Here is a 24,637-nt window from a genome sequence, read left to right on the forward strand (position 1 = left end):
GGTTTAAAATCTGATTTTTTTAATTACATGATAGGATTGATAAAACCTAATTGTTTGATCTCATCTCTAATAGAAATTACATGTTTTAATTTTAGAAATCGAAACACAAACATTAAAACGGAAATTGCATGCTAAAACCTAGAACCCCTAAGTTATTAGGGTTTTTGTCTTAGCCGATTTTATGCTTGTATAACTTGATATTTTTCATTCATAAATACATGTTTGAGGTTGCATAATTAGACTAAGAATAATTACATGTTCTTGTGTCTAAATCCTATTAGAATTAAGATTTGAAATTTAACCTAAAATCTGATCGCATGTTTATTGGAATTTCCTGAAAATTTAAAACTTAATAAATTTAAATTAGAATTCCAGAATTTGATCATATGAAACCTGGGGATAAAATTTGATGATTAGATTGAAATTATTCATATGCTAATTGATTAAAAATCGATTAGACCTAGGAAATTGAAATCACATGATTAAATCCTATTAGAAATAGAAATTGCCTTGATCACATGCTATTGATTGAAATCTGATTTGGTTGCTTGATCACATGATATGTTTAAAATCTGAATCGTATGTCTTAACCAAATCTGATTCGCATGCTTCAAACCCAAAATCTGATTTGTTTGATCGCCCAGCTCGCATGCTAAGAAATTAAAATCTGGATTGATTGTTAAAGATAAAATCCGATTGCATGCAACATGGAACCTAGATTTAATTTGCTCAGTCACATGCTCACATGATCCAAATCTGATTTGCTAGCTGATTACTTGATTGAAAATGATGCCTTGCTTGTTTAAAACATAGAGATTGCATGAAATCATATCCGCATGATTAAAAGCTTGGCCGTAGGATCAAAACTTCATCATATGCTAAACTTGATTCAATTACATTGTCTGGCCTATATGTGTTTTTAAACCTTGAATCATATGAACATTGGTAGGTTCGTTTCTCAAAGCCTTGGCCAAATAAAATCTTAGCCAAATTTTAAGACATGATCACTTGTTTAAAACTTAAAATCTGATCATAAAATTACTCATTGGACGAAATCTATAAGCATCCTAGAACCATTCGGATTTGGCCTGGCCGAAACTTATGTTTGGCCTAATGAACAATCGCATGATCTTTAAAGCCTTGGCCAAATGTAGAAGCTTGGCATAGCTTAAATCTTAATCAAATGCAAAGTCTAAATTCTCTTGGCCAACCTTTAAAAGACCTTAACCGAAGGCAAAAGCTTGGTCAAATTGAAATTTCTATTGGCCAAATATGAAATCTAGTCAAACTAATAGAATCCCTTGGCCAAAGCATTTTGGTAAAATCATCTTGGCCGAATCCCGTTGGCCAAAATTCCTTGGCCAAAGTCTTTTGAATAATCTATCTTGGCCGAATTTGAATCCCTATTAATCTAATCAGACTTAATTTATTTCTAGCTATTTGTTGCACATTTTGATTTATTTAATGCATGATATTTTCAAAATTATTGTCTAAGGGAACAAAATTTGATATTAAATTACCTAAGTTTGGGATTCAATACGAGATAAATGAACATTAAGTGTTATTATCTCGAGGGGGAGAATCAGAGAATCCCAAAATCCCTAAATATGCTAAGCATCCACGACAACAATAGCCCAAATAGAACTCGGCCAAAATCAAATCTGAAAACAAAACTGCACAACAGAAAGATTATATGGAGATTAATGATTGGCAAACCGGTCATGCCATTCCGGTTAAGTATGTGACATTCTATTGAATGGTTTAAGATATGTTGCCCCTTTGAATAAGGGAATTGATAATATGAGTATTCACCGTGATATTTCGAAAATAAGCAAGGAATTTTGGGGGCTTGATCACCCACGGATGGACTGATCATCCATCATAAGTGACGACATATGGTTGTACATATCCTTGTCAAAATCTGCAATACGTTTGCAAGAGTAATTGGTGATACCGGTGGATTTATGAATCCTTATAAGTTGCAGCAAAATTTGTTCGCATAATGCCAAAGAACAAATAGAGACTCTCCCATGAATTTGATAAAGTGTCAAGAATTAATGTTCTCATATAGAGAACTTAAATAAGTTTCTCCACTACAAAGTTATAAGATGAGATCTGAAATTAAATTAAGTGTATACGTTGGATATAAATCTCCATAAGAATACATAAGGTCACGAGAGATATGATTAAGGCTAAGCCATGGATTAGATAAATCCGTATATCCAACATCAGGGAGAGAAATAATAAGTTGGTAAACGATTTCGAGAATGAATAATGATCTTCAAATATGAATATAGAATGAGAGTCCAAAAAATGGATCATTCTCAGAACTTAAACAAGTCAGCGGGTTATGCTCTAATAAAATTGATATTGAACTTAGTTAAGATAAGACAGTTCCATACATGTGTTACTCAAAAACGAGAAGAGCATAAAATTGAAATGGCAGATCCAAAATTAAGGTTGTCCAAAGGAAACCTTAAACATAACCATGAATAAAGATCAGGTACCTGAAAATAATAAGATCTAAATGCATTATGTCATGTCTGGATTATAAATGGAACCGGTAAAATAATATTGACGTCGATGATGATATAATATTTGAATACAAAAGCGCTTAACAAAAGCGAGGATCATGAAACCAACGTCTATCATAGAGTGCACTCAGAGAAATTACTCAGAGAAATTGATTAAGCAAATTGATAATGCTATAAGACGTGGTATATGAAATCTCTTAAGAGAAGAGATGTAGTCAAACCAGTTGGACATAAGTAAGTCTTTGGTGAGAAAACATAATAAGAATGGCAAAATTGCATAAGGTTCTCACAAAGACCTGAAATCAATTATAAAGGAGACATACTCCTATGTGGTGGATGCAACGACATTTTGATTCCTTATAAGTCTGAAAAATAAAATACATATCTATATGGTCCACTGGATAACGAAATTATGTGAAAGTTCCAGAGGGTATCGAACTACCGAACACATCAAGTTCTTGAGAACAATATTGAATATCTTTATGTGAACAACTTGAATATCCTAGGAACTTCTGGAGAAATTTCCCAAAGATAGAATACATCAAGAAAGAATTCGAATTCAACATGAAAGGTTTTGGGAAAACAAGATTATATATTGGATTATACATTGAGCACCTTGAAAAGAAAATCCTTATGCATCAAATGACATACATAGAGAACGTGTTCAAGAAGTTTGATATGGACTAAGCTTACGAATTGACAAGTCTCATAATTATAAGGTTCCTCAGTTTAGAAAAGATAATTTCGGCCCTAATGAAGAAAATGAGGAGATCTTTGGTCCCGAAATGCCATGTCTAAGTGCCATAAAGTTTTGACGGATTTGGCGAGCCATACAAGGCTAGATAAATAATTTGCCGTAATCTATTAGCTAGATATAGCTCATGATCGACCCAAAGGCACTAGAACGGGATTATACATATTTTTGCTATCTACAAGGAACTAAAGACTTGGGTCCATTTGATAATAACCTACCTGAAGAAGGGTAAATTATTTTGGTTATACAGGTTGTTTGTTCGTCCAAGTTCACTAAAGCGAAGATTTGGTGGATCTAATTACTAAGGCGTTACTGACATCCAGAGATGTACTCAACAAGGGGAGTAATACGTGTTGTACTCGTTTTCCTTCAACATGGTTTTATCCCATTAGGTTTTTCTGGTAAGGTTTTAATGAGGCAACATCCAAAGCGTATTACAAACCACTTCGGAGATGATCTTCCAAGGGGGAGTGTCTTCGAAGGCTCATATTCTTATGTCTTTATATTTCCTAGCCCATATTGTATTAGGGTTTCATACTTATCTAATTCCCTATATAAAGGACTCCTTATTATCTAATAAAGATACAGACTTTTCCCTTATTTTCGTAACATTTATCAAATTTTCCCGAATAAACCATAAATTTTGGTAAGCAAAGATATTATTTCATTCCACTGGACCACAAGTAGTTTTCGGGTTGGCTTTTTAATTTCGATTTCTTGAAAGCTAAAATTAGGAAAATATTTAATTCCTACAAATCTATTTCACTATTTCAGTAACATGCGAAATCTATCGAATTCGAAGATGTAATGGGCGTATTAACATACTTGATATTTTTCTCTTTTGATTTGATCTAATTTCTAACCAGCCCGATAAAATATCAAACGTTTGAAAAAAATATACATATATACAAGAACATGAAGCTTTTTAATTAAGAGTTTAATTAAACCGGGCGATATATGCAACATTAGGTAGGGTACGCCTTGATAAATCGTATCCAAAACTGTATCTAAATAATAGAATCCGACAATCAAGCAGGAATGCAGAATGACCATACATACCACTGGACCCCTACAAATTGAAGAATCCTAGTTAATGTTCCAGTCATCGTTATCATATGGCATCACCAATTTTCACAGATTTTTTTTTTTGTAAATACAAAATAATATTACATAAAAGGGTCAACATCCTCGGCTCGTTACATCATGCAACACCATAGACAACATCATAATATATAGTACTGTATTTATATTATTTGCTTTTTATTCTTCTGATCTTAGATCGAAATCTAAATAAATCATATAGTTTGTAAATTTTTAATATATTCTAAATTAAGTAAATGTTGATTGTTGTCTTATTATCTTTCAATTTATGTTTGGAGAGAAGATCTCACATTAAAAATAGGTAAAAGATTTGAATAATATATAAAAAAACTTATGCTCTTCCATTTACTGCCAATTAATTTTAAATTAGAAATCCAAGAAACTTATCATGATATCAGAGCGGGCTCATGCCCTGATCCCTTAATTCGGTTCGAAAAATGGTTCGAGCATCTCACAAATTAATGGCACAAGAAAGACTCAATTTCTTCGAAATAGTTAGAAAAAGAGCATTATCTTAGAGCGGTATGATGGATTCTGCGAGATTAATGGTCATACGTACCATTATCTCGAGAAAAGATGTTGAAGAGAAGATTTCACATCGAAAATATGTAAGAGATTTGAATAATATATAAGAGACTTTGGTCATTCTACTTACCGCCAATTAATTTTTATCAACACAAAAGTATTTTAAGGAGGCAAAAAACTCGAGAATTTCTTAAACGAAAGGAAAAAACTAAAGAATTTAAATCTTAATGATGACATGTTAGATATTGCGTATCTACTAGTAAATTAATATGTCTATGTTCACTACACAAGAAAGCTCGCTAAGAAAATATGTCTATGTTGAACTTTGAAATCTTATTGCATTTTAATCTAAATGCAATTACAGGGAGAGAGACATACGGCCATTACATGATTTGATCACACCACCTTTTAACACAGTTGTTTATTTTCATCCTTAACGACCAATTATATGTGCACTCAAGAAACTACCAATTATATATAATTTTACATGCTAAAGAAATAATAAAACCAATATAGAAAAGGATACCTGAGTTAGTTTAAAACGATAAATAATGTATCTGTTCCCCCCCCCCCCCCCCCCCCCCCCCCCCCCCAGTATCATTGAACTAGCCCTTCTGTGTCTGTATAACATTATAGACTATCAAGCGATATTATTTTGAAAACAAATTGCAATACTATCACGTTCGTCACCCAACTGCCTGTCATAAATTTGAGTTTGTGCCTTCTGATTTTCACATAATGTTCCAAACTAGTGACGCTGGACTGGCCCTAGTTGGGTATCTTTGATTAATGTAATATGTATCTGTCACACGTTATATGTAATTTACATTATTATTCGTAAGACTCAAATAAAATACTCCAAGTTGCACTTAAAGAAATAGTTTCGTGTGCGACTGCATACACATAATTATATTATTTCTCTGTTCGACCCAAAAAAGAAATTTTTTAATTTCAAAATTAAACTTATCAAATGAAAATGAAAATACAATAAAATGTCTGTAATCGAAACTGATATGCATAATACATAAACTCAATAAGAATCATATATAGCCATAAAACCTAGCACAAACAACAAAGTCCACCGTTTGAAGTGTTCGTACTATTTGAAGAGACTGCAATAATTAATAATCAGGAAACAAATTCAATGAATGTGTTCCCTAGGCCATGTTTATTGAGGATGAGGTTAATATGTTGAGTTAAGAACTCCACCTTAAGAGCATCTCCGAAAAACAATCTATAATTTCAAATATGAAATTTTTTGCTTTCCAAAAAGAAACTTCAAAACTTCAAATTTGAAGTTTTGAAGAGTGACACTCTATATTTGAAGTTTCACTATTCAAAACTTCAAATTTGAAGTTTCATATTTTTATTTGCATTTTGGTCTCTACAATCACACATCACCTTTATGATTCATAAATATTTTTTCGTTTATTGTTTTAATTCTTAAAAAATTTATATCTCATAAATATTTTAAATTTTGTTTACATATTTTAAATTTTACACATAAAATTAAATAAAAATTTAAAATAAAATTTAAAATATTTTAAGCTAAATTTAGATAACAATAATATACGGAAAAAAACTTAACAAAAATATTTAAAAAAAATACATGAAGACATAACTGTTACACAAATTTAAATATTACAACAACACTAATAGTCAGGTAAGTATGATCCGGAACCTTCAAAATTTTCAAATATTGTCCAAATTTTTTTGTGTAACCGAAGATGGTTGTTGTTGTTGTTTTTGATGTCCTTTTCGTACAATTCTTTCTTGTTCATATCGAATATATATTCACAAGTATTAATATCATCGAAAATAAATTAGCCTTTTAGCAATATTTTATATTTCTCTTTTATTTTTTTGTTCCGGTCTAATGTATTTACAAGTATCAATATTACCCGATTTCAAAAACTTTTAGCTTGTAATCTACAACGTAAAAATGATGAGAGCCATTTTTACTTCGAAATGCACTAATAGATCATATATGCATTATGAAAATCATTTTATGAAATAATATGGTATTTTGTTTGAAGTTTAATATTAATTAAGTTATTTTTATTTAATTTTTTATATTTTAATAGAATATTTTATTAATTAATATTGTTGTAATATGTTTATATATGTGCTAGTTATTTACAAAAGTTTTAAGAATTCAAATTAGTTATGACAAATATAAGGACCATAAAATATAAATAGTTTTGAAGTTGAGTTTGAAGTTTTACTTTTGGAGAAGAACACCTTTAAACTTTAAATATAGAGTTTTGGAAACTTCAAAATAGAGTTCTTTTTTGGAGATGCTCTAAAAATCCCTCGATAAACATTCCTAAGAGCATGATTATTCCATGAAACCCAAGTGGGTTTCTTAATGATAATTTAATGATATAAATGTACTTAAGTGGGCTTAAGAACTCTAGTTAAGAAATTCTCATTTTGAGTGGTCCAACGGGAGTTTATTAATTAGGGGTTCTTAAAAAAAATAATTTTTTTTTAAAGATAAAATTTATTTATTAAATAAAACATATTAAAAGATAACATTTAAAACATAGATTTAAAAAAAAACATAAAAATAAAGATTAGTACAATAAACAAGATTAATTTGAAAAAAACATCTGAGCTCATTAGTTGTCTCCATCACGTCCAAATTTACTCCATAAATGTTCAACCAAATTAGCTTTGAGTTGTTGATGCATTTGTCTATCACGAATTCTAGTTCGAACACCCATCATATTGGCGATATTTGTAGGCATATCTGTAGAAAAATCGAGATCAACATGTGAACTTCCGGTGTCTTCTCCTTGTTGGAACTCTAAGACATCATATTGAGTGTATCCATCTCGTTCGTCTTCTACTATCATATAATGGTTGGAGATACTCTAACTCTAAGTAATGAACTTTCTTTTTTGGTAAAGTGGAAAAGTGGACATATAAGTTGGTTAATTACAAGATATAACTTTAAATCAATTGTCTATGGGAAGAAGAGGGGACCCAAGCTATAAACAGGTTTAGTTTGCTTTGCGTTAATCTATTACCGGAGCTCCGTTAGTCTCTACGTTGTTTTTTTTTCTGTATCAACTTCACAAGTCAAAAACAAGAACACTCATTCTTCGGTGAAACACAACAAGCTCAGTTGCAATCAGAGTTGTATTTTCATCTTATGGCTAACGAGTAAGAAAAAAAAAAACTGGGTCAACTATGCATGTTGCAGAACTAAACATGTAATAAAAGATCTACAAAACATGCTCCTGTGAGGTTAAGGTAACATTACACAAGACTACAAGAGAGAGACTATCATTCAACTTCTTCACAAGCCAATACACAAAGAACACTCGCTCTCGTTTCTGGTCTCAATTCCCTTTCCATGTTCTCTTCAAGTACTCTTTCATGCGACTTTGGTTTGTCTCGAATATGAAAGGCATTCCCCGTATCTAGCGCAACATTCAAGTTCATTAATAAAGGACATGGGAGTGCGGTTATTATTTAGTCTAATATGATCAAAAGGTAAAATAGAGGATCAAACCCCAAGCAGACAATCAGATTTGAGGATTAAACACTTCCCCAGGTTTTCATATGAAACAATCCGTCATCACCCAACCGGATGATCACATGTCCCACACACACACACAAAAACACATGGTTGTTAAGTTTCAGTGTTTTGTCCCTTATCATACAATCTGGCCAAACATAAAACAGAAGCATCTACTTTATTTAACCAACATGGCGTCGAGATATTTTGATGCCACGCTTTTCTCTACCCAAGTCAATGTCCACCGAGAGATCTTCTGTTGATCTACCCACCAAGACATGTGCCAAGAAGACGTGATGTTAACAAGTGACTGAGGAGGAAGAAGACGAACGCTAAGGAAGAGATAGTGGATGACTCTGATCTTCCAAGTATCGACAAACGCTGGCTCAGATCCTCCAAAAACGGAAACCAATTCGACAAACAAGTCTCCAGACGGAGACAATTCCGATCCTCCACAAACGCCATCGTCGATTTCGACGGAGAAAACATGAGAGAAGAAGAAAAGAGAAAGAAAAATAAAAAGAAAAAAAATATAATCTGAGATTTATTCTCTTGCTGACACGTGTGCTCTTCCTTTCCTTAAAGATCGGTCACAATTTTATTTTGGTTTTGATTTAATTAAATGCTCTAATTAGTTAAAAAAAAAACCAAACTCCAATAATGCTGCTCTAATGATATGTTCAGTCCTTCCTTACACTTAGGTTGGAATTTTTATACTGAGAAATATAAATATGATTTACGCTTTACAAATATCATTAAAAACTGGTTCCTGACTAAAGGAGATTCGGATATACAGCTAGGTTTGTTATCAATATCACTAGTTACTTTGTTTAACAACCTTAACTATAACCAGCTCTTAAAAAAACCTTAACTATAACTAATTATCGCTCGAAACAAAGAAAAAAACAAAATTTCATTTCTTAAATTTTTGATTATATCTAAGTCAAAAACATGTTTTGTACCGTGTAATTCATAGCATCGCTTTTTGAGATTTTACTAGCTATACCACCATAACTAGACCACCATATTGTTACTCTTTCATTATTATTTTATAGATCCACATACTTCACTATCTGACCATCAAACGTGCTCATTCAACTGGAATAAGTTTAGTTTAATATTTGTGACAAAAAAAAGTTTAAAACTATTTGTTAGTGGTTTGCAATCCAACGTAGAGCACCTCACATGTAACAGTAGCTCTGGCCATTGATGCGTCGAAGTTGACCAAATTTTTTATTCTCTTAATAATTATGACAATAATGATGTTATTGTTATAAGATAAGCATTGAAATGATCATCCACCTCTTTACCAAACTCAAGCACTATGATCATCCACTCCTTTACCAACTCAAGCACTATGATCATCTACTCATCAAACACTATGATCACCCACTCATTTACCAAATTAAGCACCATCTTTGTTATTTTATGTATTGTTGTTCACTATAAATACCATCACTCATCTCACTCTTTTGTACACCAAAAACAAGAACAAGAGTTTATAATCAAAGAATCATTACATTTTTTTCTTCCTTCTTATAATAAACTCTCTCCCTTATACTAGTGTTATTTGCTTCCTACGGGTATTAAATTCTACTCTTATTTAAATTTCTCGATACTATAAATTATAAGTTATTTCATAACACGTTATCACCACGATCGTTCTGCAATTCGGTAAAATTTATTGTATCATATATACTCTGCTATAATGGTCGGTATACCGCATGTACTATTATTTATATTATGTTATAATGGCCGGAATACCGCCTATATTATTTATTAATATTTTAATTAATTTATTGGTCGGCCGAGCCACCTTATATTCTATTTATTGTTAACTGGACGGCCGAGCCGCCTTTATTTTCTGTTTGTTGTTAACTGGACGGCCGAGCCGCCTTTATTTTCTGTTTGTTGTTAACTGGTCGGCTGAGCCACCTTATATTTTGTTTATTGCTAATTGGTCGGCCGAGCCGCCGTATAATTTATTTATTATTCTGCATTGACCGGCTGAGCCGTCGCATAATTTATTATCATAACAAAAAATATTTATTCACCATAATTTTTATTTTTATCAAAATTTTATGAAATTTAATAGATTTGATTGATCGTTTAATACGATATTTTCAGACTGATTTTTAGTGCACTCGATTTAACCCCAACGGTCACAAAGAAAATTTTTCAAAAATTTCCCCTTTCTCCAACGGTCATGAACAGTGATTTTCATCTATAAATACAACTCATTTTCACTCCATTTCATCATCCAAAACATTTCATCTTCTCTCAAAAAAAAAAAAATTCAAATCGCTCTCCTCCGATTTTTCATTTCAAGAAAGATGATTCGCGCACTTTTGTTTTAATGTGTCATTTTTATTTGTGTTTCTATTTATGGTTTATTCGTTGGAGAATTTACTCCGAGTGAATTTAAGATGAATATCGGTTTAATTTTCTTTACATCGCTTCTCCTTGTAATTGCTTGCATGATTAATGTAAACGGTTTTTAAATTATGAAGTTCATAATAAATGGTTCATTTTAAAATTGCGAAATTCTAAAAAAAATATATATATATATATATATAGTCATTTTAGACGATGATATATATATATATATCAACGCTTGTCTATATGTAAGAATAATAGTTATTTGATGAATTAAATTTTGCTTATTATACTTTAATATGCTTCATCGTTTAATGGTATTAAGGAAACATACTTTATGATTCATGGTCTAACATCATAAAAGAAATTATTTGTAATCGGTTAGTTTTGTAGTCGATTAGTCTTTGGTCTAATATCATAAAAGAATTTGGATTATATGTTGATATTTACTAATGTAATGGCCATGTTTATATGAGCAAAATTTAAAGTTTTCAGGATTGTGTATTCTCTCGGAAAGATATGTACAAGTTATCAGCCAATTCAGAAACGTGAACAGCTGAAACTTTCATCGCCGATATACTTCTGTTTATAAGATAAGTATTTTATGCTTTATATACAAGTTTAACAAACTTGATTAGATAAATCAATTTGCATGAAGTTGGCAGTGATATAAATTTGTTCATTAAATTGATTGATAGGTTAAACTTTGTTAAAAAGCATGAGAGTAATAATATAGTCTATATAATAATTACTATGAAAGTTTTATTTATTTTCTGATATAATAAGACACCTTTGTTAATACATATTTATATATATTTGAAATATTTTGATTTTATTACCATTTATATTGAGGATTTTAAGTTTAAAGCTTGACTCTAAAAGATCCATAAGTTTTGGAGAATAATATATATAAAAAAGGTATTATCACCTGAAGTGATTACCTAAAGCTCATTTTGTATTTTGCATTTAAAGATTACAAGACCTGAAGTCTGTAAATAAAGCCAACTATGTTGGATGTTAAGTTTAAAAGTAAAATTTCTTCAAGAAATTTTTTATGATGCATATATATGAAAAATATCTATTGATAAATCACGTCTAGTTGATTATGATTCATTCTCCTGAAGAGAATATGACATTTATAAAACGTGAGCATTGGTCAAGAAAATGAACATAAAAGTGGTTTTAGACGTAAGCATAAATGAGGTCAAGGTCCAAAGAGTTTCTTTATAGAACTCATACTCTCACTTAAAGTTGAGAAAATAAACATGGTAATAAAGAAAAGAAATTATGAATTCATCTGAAGATGAAAGAAAATTTATTGTGTGTACAATACAAGGTAGTAAAAACTTATAGAATGCTTAAAAAGAGGATATATATGATGCTCCAGAAGTGTACATAGTATTACTGCACATAAAAATTCAATTTAAAGTTCTTAAGAATGCAATTTAAAGTTCTTAAGGTATTGTATTTTTATAAGTATCAAAAGTTAAAAGGATCTACGAAAAATACATAACCCATGTAGGATATGTGTTGATTAAGAAAATGAGATACATTCGAGATTGATAAACCTGTAGTATTATCATCTCGAGGGGAAGAGTTAAAGAATCTCACTTTTTATGATAAGTCAAACATCCAGAAGATTATGTTTACACTAAAACTAAGATTGATGAATTTTTCTCAAAGTAAATCCATGAGATTTTGAGACACTTATGTTGAGACAATAAGCAAACGAAATGATATATACATTTCAATCAGAAATAATTCTCAAAGCAGTATAAGTATTTTAGAGAAAATATCTACAGCCTCTTATATATTGTACTACACAAAGATTAGTATAATGAAGATAAATGTATAGTAAACTAGAAGTTTACATTTGGCATGAATCAGTTAGACCATTTTGGTTCATTAATAATGCGAATATATAGGTCATATGCATAGTCATATAAGAACCAAAGATTCTTCCGAATGATTTGACATATGTTGCTTACCCATAAGATAAAAGGGTAATATGGTTTTCACCAGCCAAAATAAGATATTGGCATAAATAACGAAGATGTTAGTGGACTGATCACCCACTATGCATTTTTATAATATTGGTGAATTCACTTCTTAAAGTCTTTAACGACTATAGCACATTCACTGAGATAAGTGCTAAACATTTTGAGCAACACTGGTTCGCATCAAGCCAATAAATATTCACTAGTTCTCCCCATCATTGGTATAGAATCAGAAACCAATCATTTTCATCTAAGAATGTTGGATGTTGCTCCGCCACAGAGCTTCAAATGAAGATGTGTTTTCAAATGAGGTTGGAAATATATGTTGGATATAAATCTCTATTGACACTTAAGAATCCAGAGCCATCCCCGAAAAATATAAGTAAGGCTATACATGAATTCTAAAAGTGAGTTAGTACTTCCAACATAAGGGGGAGAAAATAAACAGCTGGAAAAGAAAATAAGTTGAAATGAATTATCATTGATCCTCGGGCTAAACACAATGTGAAATAGAAGTCCAAAAGATAATTCATTTCAAAACTTACTAAAGCAGTTGCCAGACACGACCCATATAAATATAGTGATCAAGTCACATATACCAGCTGTAAATGCTCCAATAAGAATAAATGTTCTACAAGAACAATATCAAACTGCTAGTCACGCCTGCAGCGTGGTAGACAGATTGGTTCCCAAGATAAATCCTCGTAAATGAAAAGGAGCATATATTGATAATGGTCAAAACGAGGCAATATAGTTTTGTATGATCTCCAGAAGAGAAATTAAACATGACTGACGAAAATTCAGGTACCTGAGACAAATGAAGAGATCTCAATAAGTTATGTCATGTATGAAACAAAATGGAACCGATAAGAAAATTGACGTCGATGATATTATACATGCAAAGTAGCAGTTGATATAATAAATGAGAAAGAGGATCATGAAAGAAAGTCTATTGAAAAGTGTACACAAAGAAATGATTGGCCAAATCAGAAAGATGCAATAGACAAAGATATAAACTTCTTGTGAAATAGAGAAGTATTTGGACCAGTAGTCCATACACTAAAAGGTGTAAAACAAGTGAGATGTAAATGAACCGTTGCACACAAAGAAGGATCAATATGAAATTGATTGTGAAGAGACATAATTTCATATGGTAGATGCAACTAGTTTCAAGTTCCTTATAGTCTGGTAATAAAGGAAGAACTTGAATAAAACAATCCACTTGAAAAATGTTAATCCCTGAAAGTATAATCCATGAAGGATTGATGATATCAAAATCATGTTCCCGGGAACTCTGCATATTCGATCGAATTGAAACAAACTATTTTATGGGATATATGAAATATTATAAGGTTAACAAATGTATCCATTTGTATTTATCAAGAGATTATAAATCAATAGAATCATGATTTGAATATAATCAAAACTCCTGAAGAGTTATAGAAAAATTATATTTTGAAAGAAAACTCTTGACAATACTATATTGTTTTTATGTATTCTAAACTGGAGATCTAAAACTGAGATGTTATCATAAAGATCCTTAAAGTATTTTATTTAAGACGCTCGTATATGTTTGGTCCTGAAATACCATACGTAAGAGTGTTATTTAAGAAAATTATTAATCTTTTTCATTACTGAAAGATGTAATTTCATATGAAAAGAAAGAAAATCATAATAGTAACTTCTATAGTTACAAATGAATAATTCGTATGTACGAGACGAATTTCTATACGATTATATGTAAGAAATTTGGTTTGAAATCCAAATAGACCAATAAACTATTGTCTAAGTCAAAAGAGAATTATGGACAAGAAGTCTAAAGGCCCTAGATATCATAATAGAAATGAATAGAGTTTATTCTCTTAAGCTTAATTCTCTGAAGAGAGTTGATTGGAATGCATATCCTGAAGATATTGTTTCCAGGGAAAGAAATATGATAGTAAGTGTGGTTGTACTCTTTTTCCTTATCATGGTTTTTTTTTTATCCCATTGGGTTTTTCCATGACAAGGTTTTAACGAGGCAACAAAGAACATACAAAAGATAGACACCCAAAGAGAATGTTACAATTTGAGAGATGAAAATCTATCATTGTTCTAAAGGTTCTATGACTACTCATTCGAGGGGGAGCTTACGTAGTTGTACTCTTTTTACTTTTAGTACGGTTTTTTCCATTGGGTTTTCCATGACTAAGTTTTTAACGAGGCACCACGTAATACAAGATGGATGATCAAGGGGGAGTGTTATAAGATAAGCATTGAAATGATCATCCACCTCTTTACCAAACTCAAGCACTATGATCATCCACTCCTTTACCAACTCAAGCACTATGATCATCTACTCATCAAGCACTATGATCACCCACTCATTTACCAAATTAAGCACCATCTTTGTTATTTTATGTATTGTTGTTCACTATAAATACCATCACTCATCTCACTCTTTTGTACACCAAAAACAAGAACAAGAGTTTATAATCAAAGAATCATTACATTTTCTTCTTCCTTCTTATAATAAACTCTCTCCCTTATACTAGTGTTATTTGCTTCCTACGGGTATTAAATTCTACTCTTATTTAAATTTCTCGATACTATAAATTATAAGTTATTTCATAACAGTTATGAGTTAATCTAACTTAAACCAAAATACAATCTTTCTATATATTTCTGGCATTTTTGTAGTGATATCTAAACCTATAATTCGATCATTTTCCCGACCTACATTCTTCTTCTTCTTATTTTGAGAAACGACAATTGTACTCCGCATTAATTACAACAGACACACAGTAACAGGGACCAAGAGATGGGAATATAGAGTGCACGAGATTCCATATTGTTCATGTTTAAATTACATACGTAACAGTTTAAGAGTTATATGCAACAGTACCGCATAAGTTAAAAGAAAATAACAGTACCGCATATGCAGAATGGACCACTAATTATTCCTCAAAAACCAAAGTACAACTCTCTACTTCATCCCATACATGTGTATGTAAGTTAGTGTAAGGACCGAGGGCTAAAATAATTGCATAGGCTATATGGATAGACACAAGGGCTACATCATACATTTGTGAATATTACAATTATTTCATCAAAAGTAAAGTACTCCTCATCTATATATGTATATCATTATAGTTGTTTAAAACTTCGCTGGTGAAAAGACTAGCAAGAAAATAGAAGTTGTGAGTTTAGAAGCTACTGCAAATTACAAAAAAAAAAATGGAGAGTCTGATGATGATGGAAACGGCCAAGACCATTTGGTGGATAATAGTTATAGGAGTGCTAGGTTTAGGGTTTCGTATATACGGCAAAGCCATGACGGAGCAATGGAGGATGCGGAGGAGGCTGACGATGCAAGGTGTGAAGGGTCCTCCGCCGTCGCTATTTCGCGGAAACGTGCCGGAGATGCAAAGAATTGAATCACAAACAATGATCAATAAACACTACTCTGGTGATAATATCATCGCACATGACTACACTTCTTCTCTCTTCCCCTATCTCGATCATTGGCAAAAACAATACGGTATGCTTACATTTTTTTTGTTCAAAGGGATCTATAGTCTCATAATATAGTCTATAGTTCTAATTCGAGGCGGATTAGTCCTTTTGGATTACATAAAACTTTTTATTCTGGACGGATGAAGCAAACAGAAACAAACTAATAAATATCTTCATAGAATCTATATGCGGTGCGGTGGTCAAGTTTTCTTCTTCTTTCAATCTGTTTGATTGTAGACTACATCTTGTACATATTGATCGAGAATCGGAGATTTAAATCTACTTGGTTATATATAATTACGTACACACATATAATATGTAACTATCGTTGATTTACATACATGCGTCCATTTTTTTGCATACATATATGCATATTGATTGAGAGCTTATATATATATATATGTGTGTGTGTGTGTGTGTGTTTGTGTCAGTGTGTGTAACATATGCATGGACTGACAACTAATGCCGCAGAATTTAAAATTTGAGAAAAGATGTCTTATTCATTAGTTAGTTTATAGAAAGCCAATAAGATTTTTGTGATCGGGTCAACTTGATCAAAAGCTAGCAGCTTATATTATATGATTTCCTACCCAATGATTCATTTTTATTCCTTTTTCTGGTACTCTTTCTAAACATATAATGTTTTAGGAAGTTTTTGATGTTTTAAAATAGATGATGTTTTCACATATTAATACACTTTTTAACTTTATCAAAAAACTGTGTAACCAATGATATTTTGTAGTGTGTTTTGTGATTGGTTAAATAATTTTTAATTTATATTTTACTCACATTTTCAAAATAAAAAATAAGTTTTTTAATAGCCGTGCACAATTCTAAAACTTCATCTATTTTGAAAAGAGAGAGTAATAGACTAGAGATATCTTTTAAATTATTTTAAATTTGTTAAATAGAAAAAGTTGTCACTTCGCCAACACGCGTGGAACCGTAATTGTAATTTATCATCATTTCAGTTGATTAAAGAAGAACCAATCTTGGATCGTCGCCGAATCCGATATATAATTTCTTGTCTTTTGGAATATATAACTAATTTTTCTTTACATTTATTGTATATTCCTTTTACAAATATAATTTATAGAAAATAATTATAATGAAGGGACGGTGTACACATACTCGACGGGGATGAAGCAACACTTGTACGCAAACCACCCTGAGGTGGTGAAAGAGCTTAACCTAGCCAACACTCTTAACCTTGGCAAAGTCTCCTACGTCACCAAACGCCTTAAATCCATTCTCGGCTGTGGCGTCATCACATCTAATGGGCCTCATTGGGCTCATCAACGCCGTATCATCGCCCCTGAGTTCTTCCTCGACAAAGTCAAGGGAATGGTTGGTTTGGTGGTTGAATCGGCGATGCCAATGCTTAGCAAATGGGAAGAGATGGTTAAAAGTAGAGAAGGTGAAACATTTTGTGACATAAGAGTGGACGAAGACCTAAGAGCTGTCTCTGCTGATGTCATCTCTAGAGCTTGCTTTGGGAGCTCTTTCTCCAAAAGCAAAGAGATTTTCTCTAAGCTTAGATGTCTTCAAAAGGCCATCACTCACAATAACATCCTCTTCAGCCTCAATGGCTTCACGTATGTGGATTTATAAAACCATTTAGTTGTTTATATACATTAAGCAAATATAGTATTGTTGAGTGATTATTATGTGGGTATATGGTTGCAAGTGATATTGTGTTCGGGACTAAGAAGCATGGGAATGGAAATATTGAGGAGCTAGAGAAGCATATCGAGTCTTTGATATGGGAAACCGTTAAGGAGAGAGAGAAAGAATGTGTGGGAGATCACAAGAAGGATCTAATGCAATTGATACTAGAAGGAGCAATGAGTAGTTGTGATGGTAGCTTGGTTGACAAGGCATCATCTTACAAAAGTTTTGTGGTGGACAATTGTAAGAGCATCTATTTTGCTGGCCATGAGACCAGTGCGGTTGCTGTCTCTTGGTGTATTATGCTCCTCGCGCTAAACCCTTCTTGGCAAACTCGGATTCGTGATGAAGTCCTGAGTTTCTGTAAGAATGGTATCCCCGACATAGATTCTATTTCCAGCCTCAAGACGGTAAGTCAAGTCTCTCGTCCTCAAAATATAGACCATTTTCAGAACCTAACATCTCTTATATAGGTGACAATGGTTATTCAAGAAACGTTGAGGTTATATCCACCAGCAGCATTTGTGTCAAGAGAAGCACTTGAGGACACAAAACTTGGAAACCTCGTGGTGCCAAAGGGAGTATGCATCTGGATATTGATCCCTACGTTGCACAGAGATCCCGAGATATGGGGAGCTGATGCAAATGAATTTAGGCCAGAGAGATTCAGTGAAGGAGTCTCTAAAGCTTGTAAATACCCTCAGTCCTTCGTTCCGTTTGGCTTAGGTACAAGGCTGTGTTTAGGAAAAAACTTTGGTATGATGGAGCTCAAGGTTCTTGTGTCTCTTATTGTGTCAAGGTTTAGTTTTACTCTGTCTCCCACATACCAACACTCTCCAGTGTTCAGAATGCTTGTTGAGCCTCAACATGGTGTTGTCATTAGGGTTATTCCAAATTAAATAAGATCTTATGATATATATATGGTACTAGCTTGTGGCTTTAGTTTTTACTCCCTTAATAGTAACAGTATTTTCTTTCATATGTGATATTGTAAATAATGATTTACAAATATATATCGAAAAAAAAACTTGTACTAAGTAGGGTTTACCAATACTCATCGTTTTCGCTTTTATAGTGGAAGTAACTTGTATTTATTGGAAAAATATTGTTTGACGGTGATGCATTTTTCTCTTCATAAATCTATTTATTGCTTAAATTCCTAGGCCACACTTTGGTAACAATGTTAGCTGAGTGGATCAAAGTTCAAGGATGTTGTAAATCATAAACAAAATAAAGAACTCTCGATTGTTATCCTACCATTCGCACGTCCAACTCTTTTGCACTCTCTTTTCTTTTTAACACTGAAAAATTATATTTCACATTAGAAACAGATTACACAAGATCAAATCCAAAGCCCACTAGTTATACAAACCCTTCAGAGTCCAAAACCAGCGGATAAAGATCAAATCCAAACTCTTTTGCACTGTCATACAATACATCCCGAACAGTAACGATTCTACTTTATAAAAAATTTCTAGAATATATAGTTAGACTAGTGTGATCTGGGATGGATTCAGTGATATCATTTTTGATTAGTACACATAATCCAACAACCCACGAAACCACAAGGCCCACAAGGCCACAACTTTTGTAAGCTTCGGAACTTTGCTCACTTATATGGGTCGATACACAAATGTGTTAGTTATTTTATTTCGAGTCAATTAGCTAAAAAACCTCAAAAAAATTATAAATTAGGTAAATACACGTGATATGACAAGTTGTTTATCTATCAACAAAGATACTATGGTGTGGAATTTAGGGTATTGAGTTAATTATGGGAAAAATTGTGTATATGGAATGCAATTTCACTTTTATTTTCTTTTTTAATTTATTTTTATTCTAACTTCAATATATTAGTATTGGTTTATTGGGTTTGATAATCATAGTCTGCTTGTTGGAAAAGGAAGAAAAAGACAATCGTAGTATGCTACAAGTGAAAACGACATTGTTGGTTTAGTTTTGATCTATAGTTTAATCTGGTCATCACATAGAATTGAACTTTCAATCAAATGGTCTGCAAATGTTTAGATCCTTCTTGAAAAGAACTTGTTTCATATAAGGAAAAGTGATTGCTAGCTACATGAAGTATTGGTCACCACATGGCTAACCATGCAAACTAAATTAATATATACCTAGCCACACGAAGTATATGTTATGCATGACAACATCCCTCAACTTTATGATGTTATGTAGTTAACATCACGAGTTTAATTTCATTTATCCAAAAACCTATGTGGATGTTAGAGATCGTTTAAATATCTTGTTTCCACAATTAAAATATGACCCATCCGACTATAATTTAACTAAAATTAGATTTTGACCCACATTTTAAAAGTGAAGAATATTTTTAACAAAATCTAATTTACAAAATCAATATGTTTTAACATGATAAGTATAGTGTTTTAACATTTTTATTTGTAGCTTTAAAACTATATAATTGTATTTCTTTTATTTATATTAATCTGTTTTGTTATGAACTTTTAATAAGTAATGTCTTAACATTTTTATTTTAGTGTCTTTTAAAACTATATAATTCTATTATTTTTATTTTTATTACTCTGTTTTATTTTTTTTTTAAATTATTTTAATCTGTTTTGTTATGAAGTTTTACTAAAAAAATTGTAATTTGTTTGATTAATTGTGGGATATATAATTCTTTGAATTTTTTTTAATTATAAAACTTATTTGCTATCAATTTACTAACTCAAAAATTTTATTTGTTTAAAACTTATTTGATGTCAACTTATACCAAACATAATCTTGCGTATATAATTATTAATTATATACTTTTAAGAATAAAAATAATCAAATAATAAGAATCTAATATGAAAGGTTTACTTAGTTTAAATGAATGGAATTTCTGTTTATGAAAAACTCTGTTTTGATTTTGTAAATTAGATTTTGTTAAAAATATTTTTACGATTTTAAAACACTGGTCAAAATCTAATTAGGTAAATTACCATCAGGTACGTTACATTTTCGTTGTTGTAACGAGAGATTTAAACGGTCTCTAACATACACATCATTTTTTTGATATGGAATTAAACTCGTGATGCTAACTACATAACATCATAAAGTTGAGGGATGTTGCCATGCATAATAAATACTTCGTGTAGCTAAGTATACATTTGTTTAGTTTGCATGGTTAGCCATGTGATAATCAATACTTCATGTAGTCAGCAATCATTTTTCCTTCATATAATTATTAGATCAAACTTACATAAATGGAAAATCCCAACAAACTCGTGTTTAATTGATTTGTTTTGTATTTTTCTAGATTGTGGGTGGAAGCATGATAATTAAGCTTTCTATAAAGTTTAGCCAACCACACCAACCCACCTTGCCTTTTTTTCTCGCGTTAATAAATGAAAAGGGAAAATAACATTTGATTTCAAGATTAAAAGCTATGCAAAAATATTGAAAATAAAATTGATAATAAGAGCGACTCCAATATTATGCAGTATGATACATGTTCTCATAATCTTTCCTATGAGAGCATGTATCATACCCACCATTGGATTTGGAGTCCTTAGCATTATAATAGTATTTTTGTTGCTTTTTGAATAGTTAAGGATTTGAGTCTAAAATGTGTGTCAAATGGTGTTACTCAAAATGAAATCTTTAGGAATTTAAAATTATTAAATTTTTAAAAAATTTTAATTTTAAATATTTTTTATTCAATGATTAAAAGCAAACATACAATAATTATGCATCTTCATCATCACCAAACTTGTTCCAAATATTTTCGATTAAATCATTTTTCAATGCTTCCTGTGTATGCCTATCTCGAACATGATTCCGTAGACCAAGCATATTACCGAAATGGGTAGGCATGTTGTTAATATGCTCAACATGTGAACTTCTGCTCGAGTCTCCTTCTTCAAATTCAGATGTATCGTACAGAGTGTATCCACCTCGTTCATTTTCGACAATCATATTATGCAGTATGATACATGCTCTCATAATCTTCCCTATTTTTTCCTTGTCCAATGACAGCGCCGAGTTTTTCACTATCGCAAATCGAGCTTGCAATACACCAAAAGCACGCTCCACATCTTTTCGGGTAGCTTCTTGAACTTTAGCAAATAACTCTGCTTTAGGACCTTGAGGGAGTGTGATAGATTGGATAAATGTTGACCATTTTGGATATATACCGTCCGTGAGGTAGTACGCCAAATCATACTGGTGTCCGTTGACCATGTACGTTACCCTTGGAGCTCGACCTTGATAAATGTCATCAAATACAGGTGATCGATCAAGGACGTTAATATCGTTTAAGGTACCTGGAGAACCGAAATAAGCGTGCCATATCCAAAGATCTTGTGACACTACAGCCTCTAAAACAAGTGTCGGCTTTCCTGATCCACGTGTGTATTGTCCTTTCCAAGCGGTTGGGCAATTTTTCCACTCCCAATGCATACAGTCGATGCTTCCAATCATCCCCGGAAAGCCGCGGATCTCTCCAATATCGAGTAAACGTTGAAGATCCTCAGGATGGGTCTCCGTAGATATTCTTCTCCAAATAATAGAATGACGGCATCTGTGAAATGGGTTAAACATGAAAGTGCGATGCTTTCACCGAGTCGGAGATACTCGTCGACGGCGTCAGCCACACAGCCATAAGCAAGCATACGAATAGCCGCCGTACACTTTTGTAGTGTAGATAGACCCAACCGTCCGACTGCATCTCTTCTTTGCTGAAAGAATGGAACATTTGCTGAGAGGGTGTCGATAATACGCATGAATACTTGCTTGTTCATGCGAAAACGACGTCTGAATAAATTTTTCGAAAATGAAGGATTTTCACTAAAATAGTCATTCCATAGACGGTTGTGGCCCGCTTCGCGGTTTTGTTCGACATATGCACGTTTCTTCTTTTTATCTGTTCGATTCTCCACGATGATGTTGTATGTGTCTTCAAAATATTCATCAAAAGCCTCATTGACAGCCGCATCGAGTCTTCGGTCGACTTCATCTGCCATATTTGCCTATCCTTCCTTCAAAAATTATTTAGATTAATGAAGAAAACATTTCAATCTTACAAAATTGTGTTTTAGTATATTTTTTAAATCTAAAACCGTTCTCTAAAATTATAGAATGTGTTTTTCTAAATCATTAGCTCAATTACTAGGAACACTTTAAATTTATGAATACAATTCTACATGAAATTTTATATTGAGGCTCAATAATGTTGTAGTTTATCATGTTGTCAAAATTTTGAGGCGACATAGATGTAGAAAAGTCAGCATACAAAATGCAAAGCACGTAAATATTATATGAACCTAAATTGTTTGAAGGCTTACAGGTTGCAGTGGGATGAGTGGAGCCTTTTGTGTATCGATTGATTGTAATGGTTGCTGTGTATCGAGCCTTGTTTATTATTTTGGTTTGTAAATATGTAATAGAAGGCAAAGAAGAGCATAGGAAACAGAAAACACTAAAACATCATTTTACATACGTTTTTGAGACAATACAAGGAAGAAGAAGCACACTTGGTTCACTTAAACATCCGAGTCTACAAAGAGACTTATAAAGGCAACATGGTACACGACTTGGTCCACATCAAAATACAAACATAAAGATACAAATAGCCCGTGACTTGGTTGATTTCTAAATAACAGGAGAAAGAGACAAACCACCCGTGACTGAAAATACAAACAGAAAGATACCAGCTTTAGTCTTCAACAAGCACATGGTCTTGTACTTCACCTGAGACAGAGGAAAATCACGTGTGTAAGCAGAGGATAATTACGTATGTAAAAGTGAAATGACAACTACACTTGAAACTAGTCTAATGCAAACATGTGAAACTAAGGTTAGAGATAACAAACCCTACAACAACTCAGATAGAAGTTTCATTTTGAGAGCTGAATCCATCTCAGAGAGAGGCTCGGACTTCGCAAGCAAACACTCTAGCAAACTTTGCTTTGAGATTTGTTTTTTGATCTCCAACAAATTCTCAAGCTTTGCCAATTCTTCTTCTTTTCCAGTTTTCTTCCTCTTTTTAGCAGCCTTCGCAGCCTTAACCCCAACTGGTCTCTCCTCTGGCTCTGGCACTGCCCCTTCGCCATCAACAGGATCCACTGGTTTGCGCTTTTCCTTCTCAAGATAGGTGTAGCACCACTTCACATCATGCCTAAGCTCTCTCCACGCGTGTTCCAAGTTGAACTTCTGGTTCTGGTCGCTGTGGAAGATATCCAAGGCTGACTTCATCACATCGTTGTCATTTTGCCCTCTCCCCTGCTCCCTCAGTGCCATGTCGTAACATCCAGCAAATTTACAGACCAAATCATTGATCCTAGCCCATCTTTGCTTGCATTGCCCAAGTTCTCGAGGGATAGTCCCAGCCAGAAGAGGACTAGCGTTGTAATACTCTACAATTCTCTTCCAGAAGGCTCCAGCTTTTTGTTCATTACTCACTATTGGGTCTTTGCTGGTGTTGAGCCACGAACCTATGAGGATTACATCCTCTTTCGGTGACCACTTTCTCCTCTCTTTGACACTTGACTCATCACTACTTTGACCGGAAAAAAAAAGAGGTTGTGATGAGCCAAGGTCAATTGACCATTGGTTCGCTAATAGGTTAACATAACCATTGTTATTTGCCATTTACGAAGAAGTCTGTGTTTCTCTAGTAGAAACACAGAGGATTAAATAAGGG

The 24,637-nt window shown here is 32.5% G+C and overlaps 2 protein-coding genes and 1 long non-coding RNA gene across 3 annotated transcripts; 1 reads left to right on the plus strand and 2 right to left on the minus strand.

The window, feature by feature from the left end:
- Positions 1 to 8,040: 8,040 nt before the first annotated feature.
- Positions 8,041 to 9,727, minus strand: LOC106409064. The gene is made up of 2 exons (XR_001281914.3): positions 8,435 to 9,727; positions 8,041 to 8,342 (listed from the first exon to the last, which is right to left on the minus strand). It is a non-coding gene; the product is annotated as an uncharacterized LOC106409064 (long non-coding RNA).
- A 6,099-nt stretch (positions 9,728 to 15,826) lies between these two features.
- On the plus strand, positions 15,827 to 19,099 carry LOC106407323 (cytochrome P450 714A1). The gene is made up of 4 exons (XM_013848164.3): positions 15,827 to 16,333; positions 17,423 to 17,903; positions 17,996 to 18,386; positions 18,450 to 19,099. Exons 1-4 carry the CDS (start codon positions 16,030 to 16,032, stop codon positions 18,873 to 18,875), a joined length of 1,602 nt encoding a protein of 533 aa, XP_013703618.2. The 5' UTR covers positions 15,827 to 16,029; the 3' UTR covers positions 18,876 to 19,099.
- A 4,709-nt stretch (positions 19,100 to 23,808) lies between these two features.
- Positions 23,809 to 24,585, minus strand: LOC106355293 (glutathione S-transferase T3-like). The gene has a single exon (XM_013795271.1). The coding sequence runs from the start codon at positions 24,583 to 24,585 to the stop codon at positions 23,809 to 23,811; it is 777 nt and encodes a 258-aa protein (XP_013650725.1).
- Between the last annotated feature and the right edge of the window lie 52 nt (positions 24,586 to 24,637).

Source organism: Brassica napus, chromosome C7 (assembly GCF_020379485.1).
Source record: "Brassica napus cultivar Da-Ae chromosome C7, Da-Ae, whole genome shotgun sequence".
Lineage (NCBI taxonomy): Eukaryota > Viridiplantae > Streptophyta > Magnoliopsida > Brassicales > Brassicaceae > Brassica > Brassica napus.

Excerpts from the sequence above, each read along its gene's own strand:
- LOC106407323 (XM_013848164.3), top strand. The coding sequence starts at position 16,030 with ATGGAGAGTCTGATGATGATGGAAACGGCCAAGACCATTTGGTGGATA. Across the intron at positions 16,334-17,422 it reads TCATTGGCAAAAACAATACG|GGACGGTGTACACATACTCG; the intron begins GTATGCTTACAT and ends ATTATAATGAAG. Across the intron at positions 18,387-18,449 it reads CTATTTCCAGCCTCAAGACG|GTGACAATGGTTATTCAAGA; the intron begins GTAAGTCAAGTC and ends TCTCTTATATAG.
- LOC106355293 (XM_013795271.1), bottom strand. The coding sequence starts at position 24,585 with ATGGCAAATAACAATGGTTATGTTAACCTATTAGCGAACCAATGGTCA.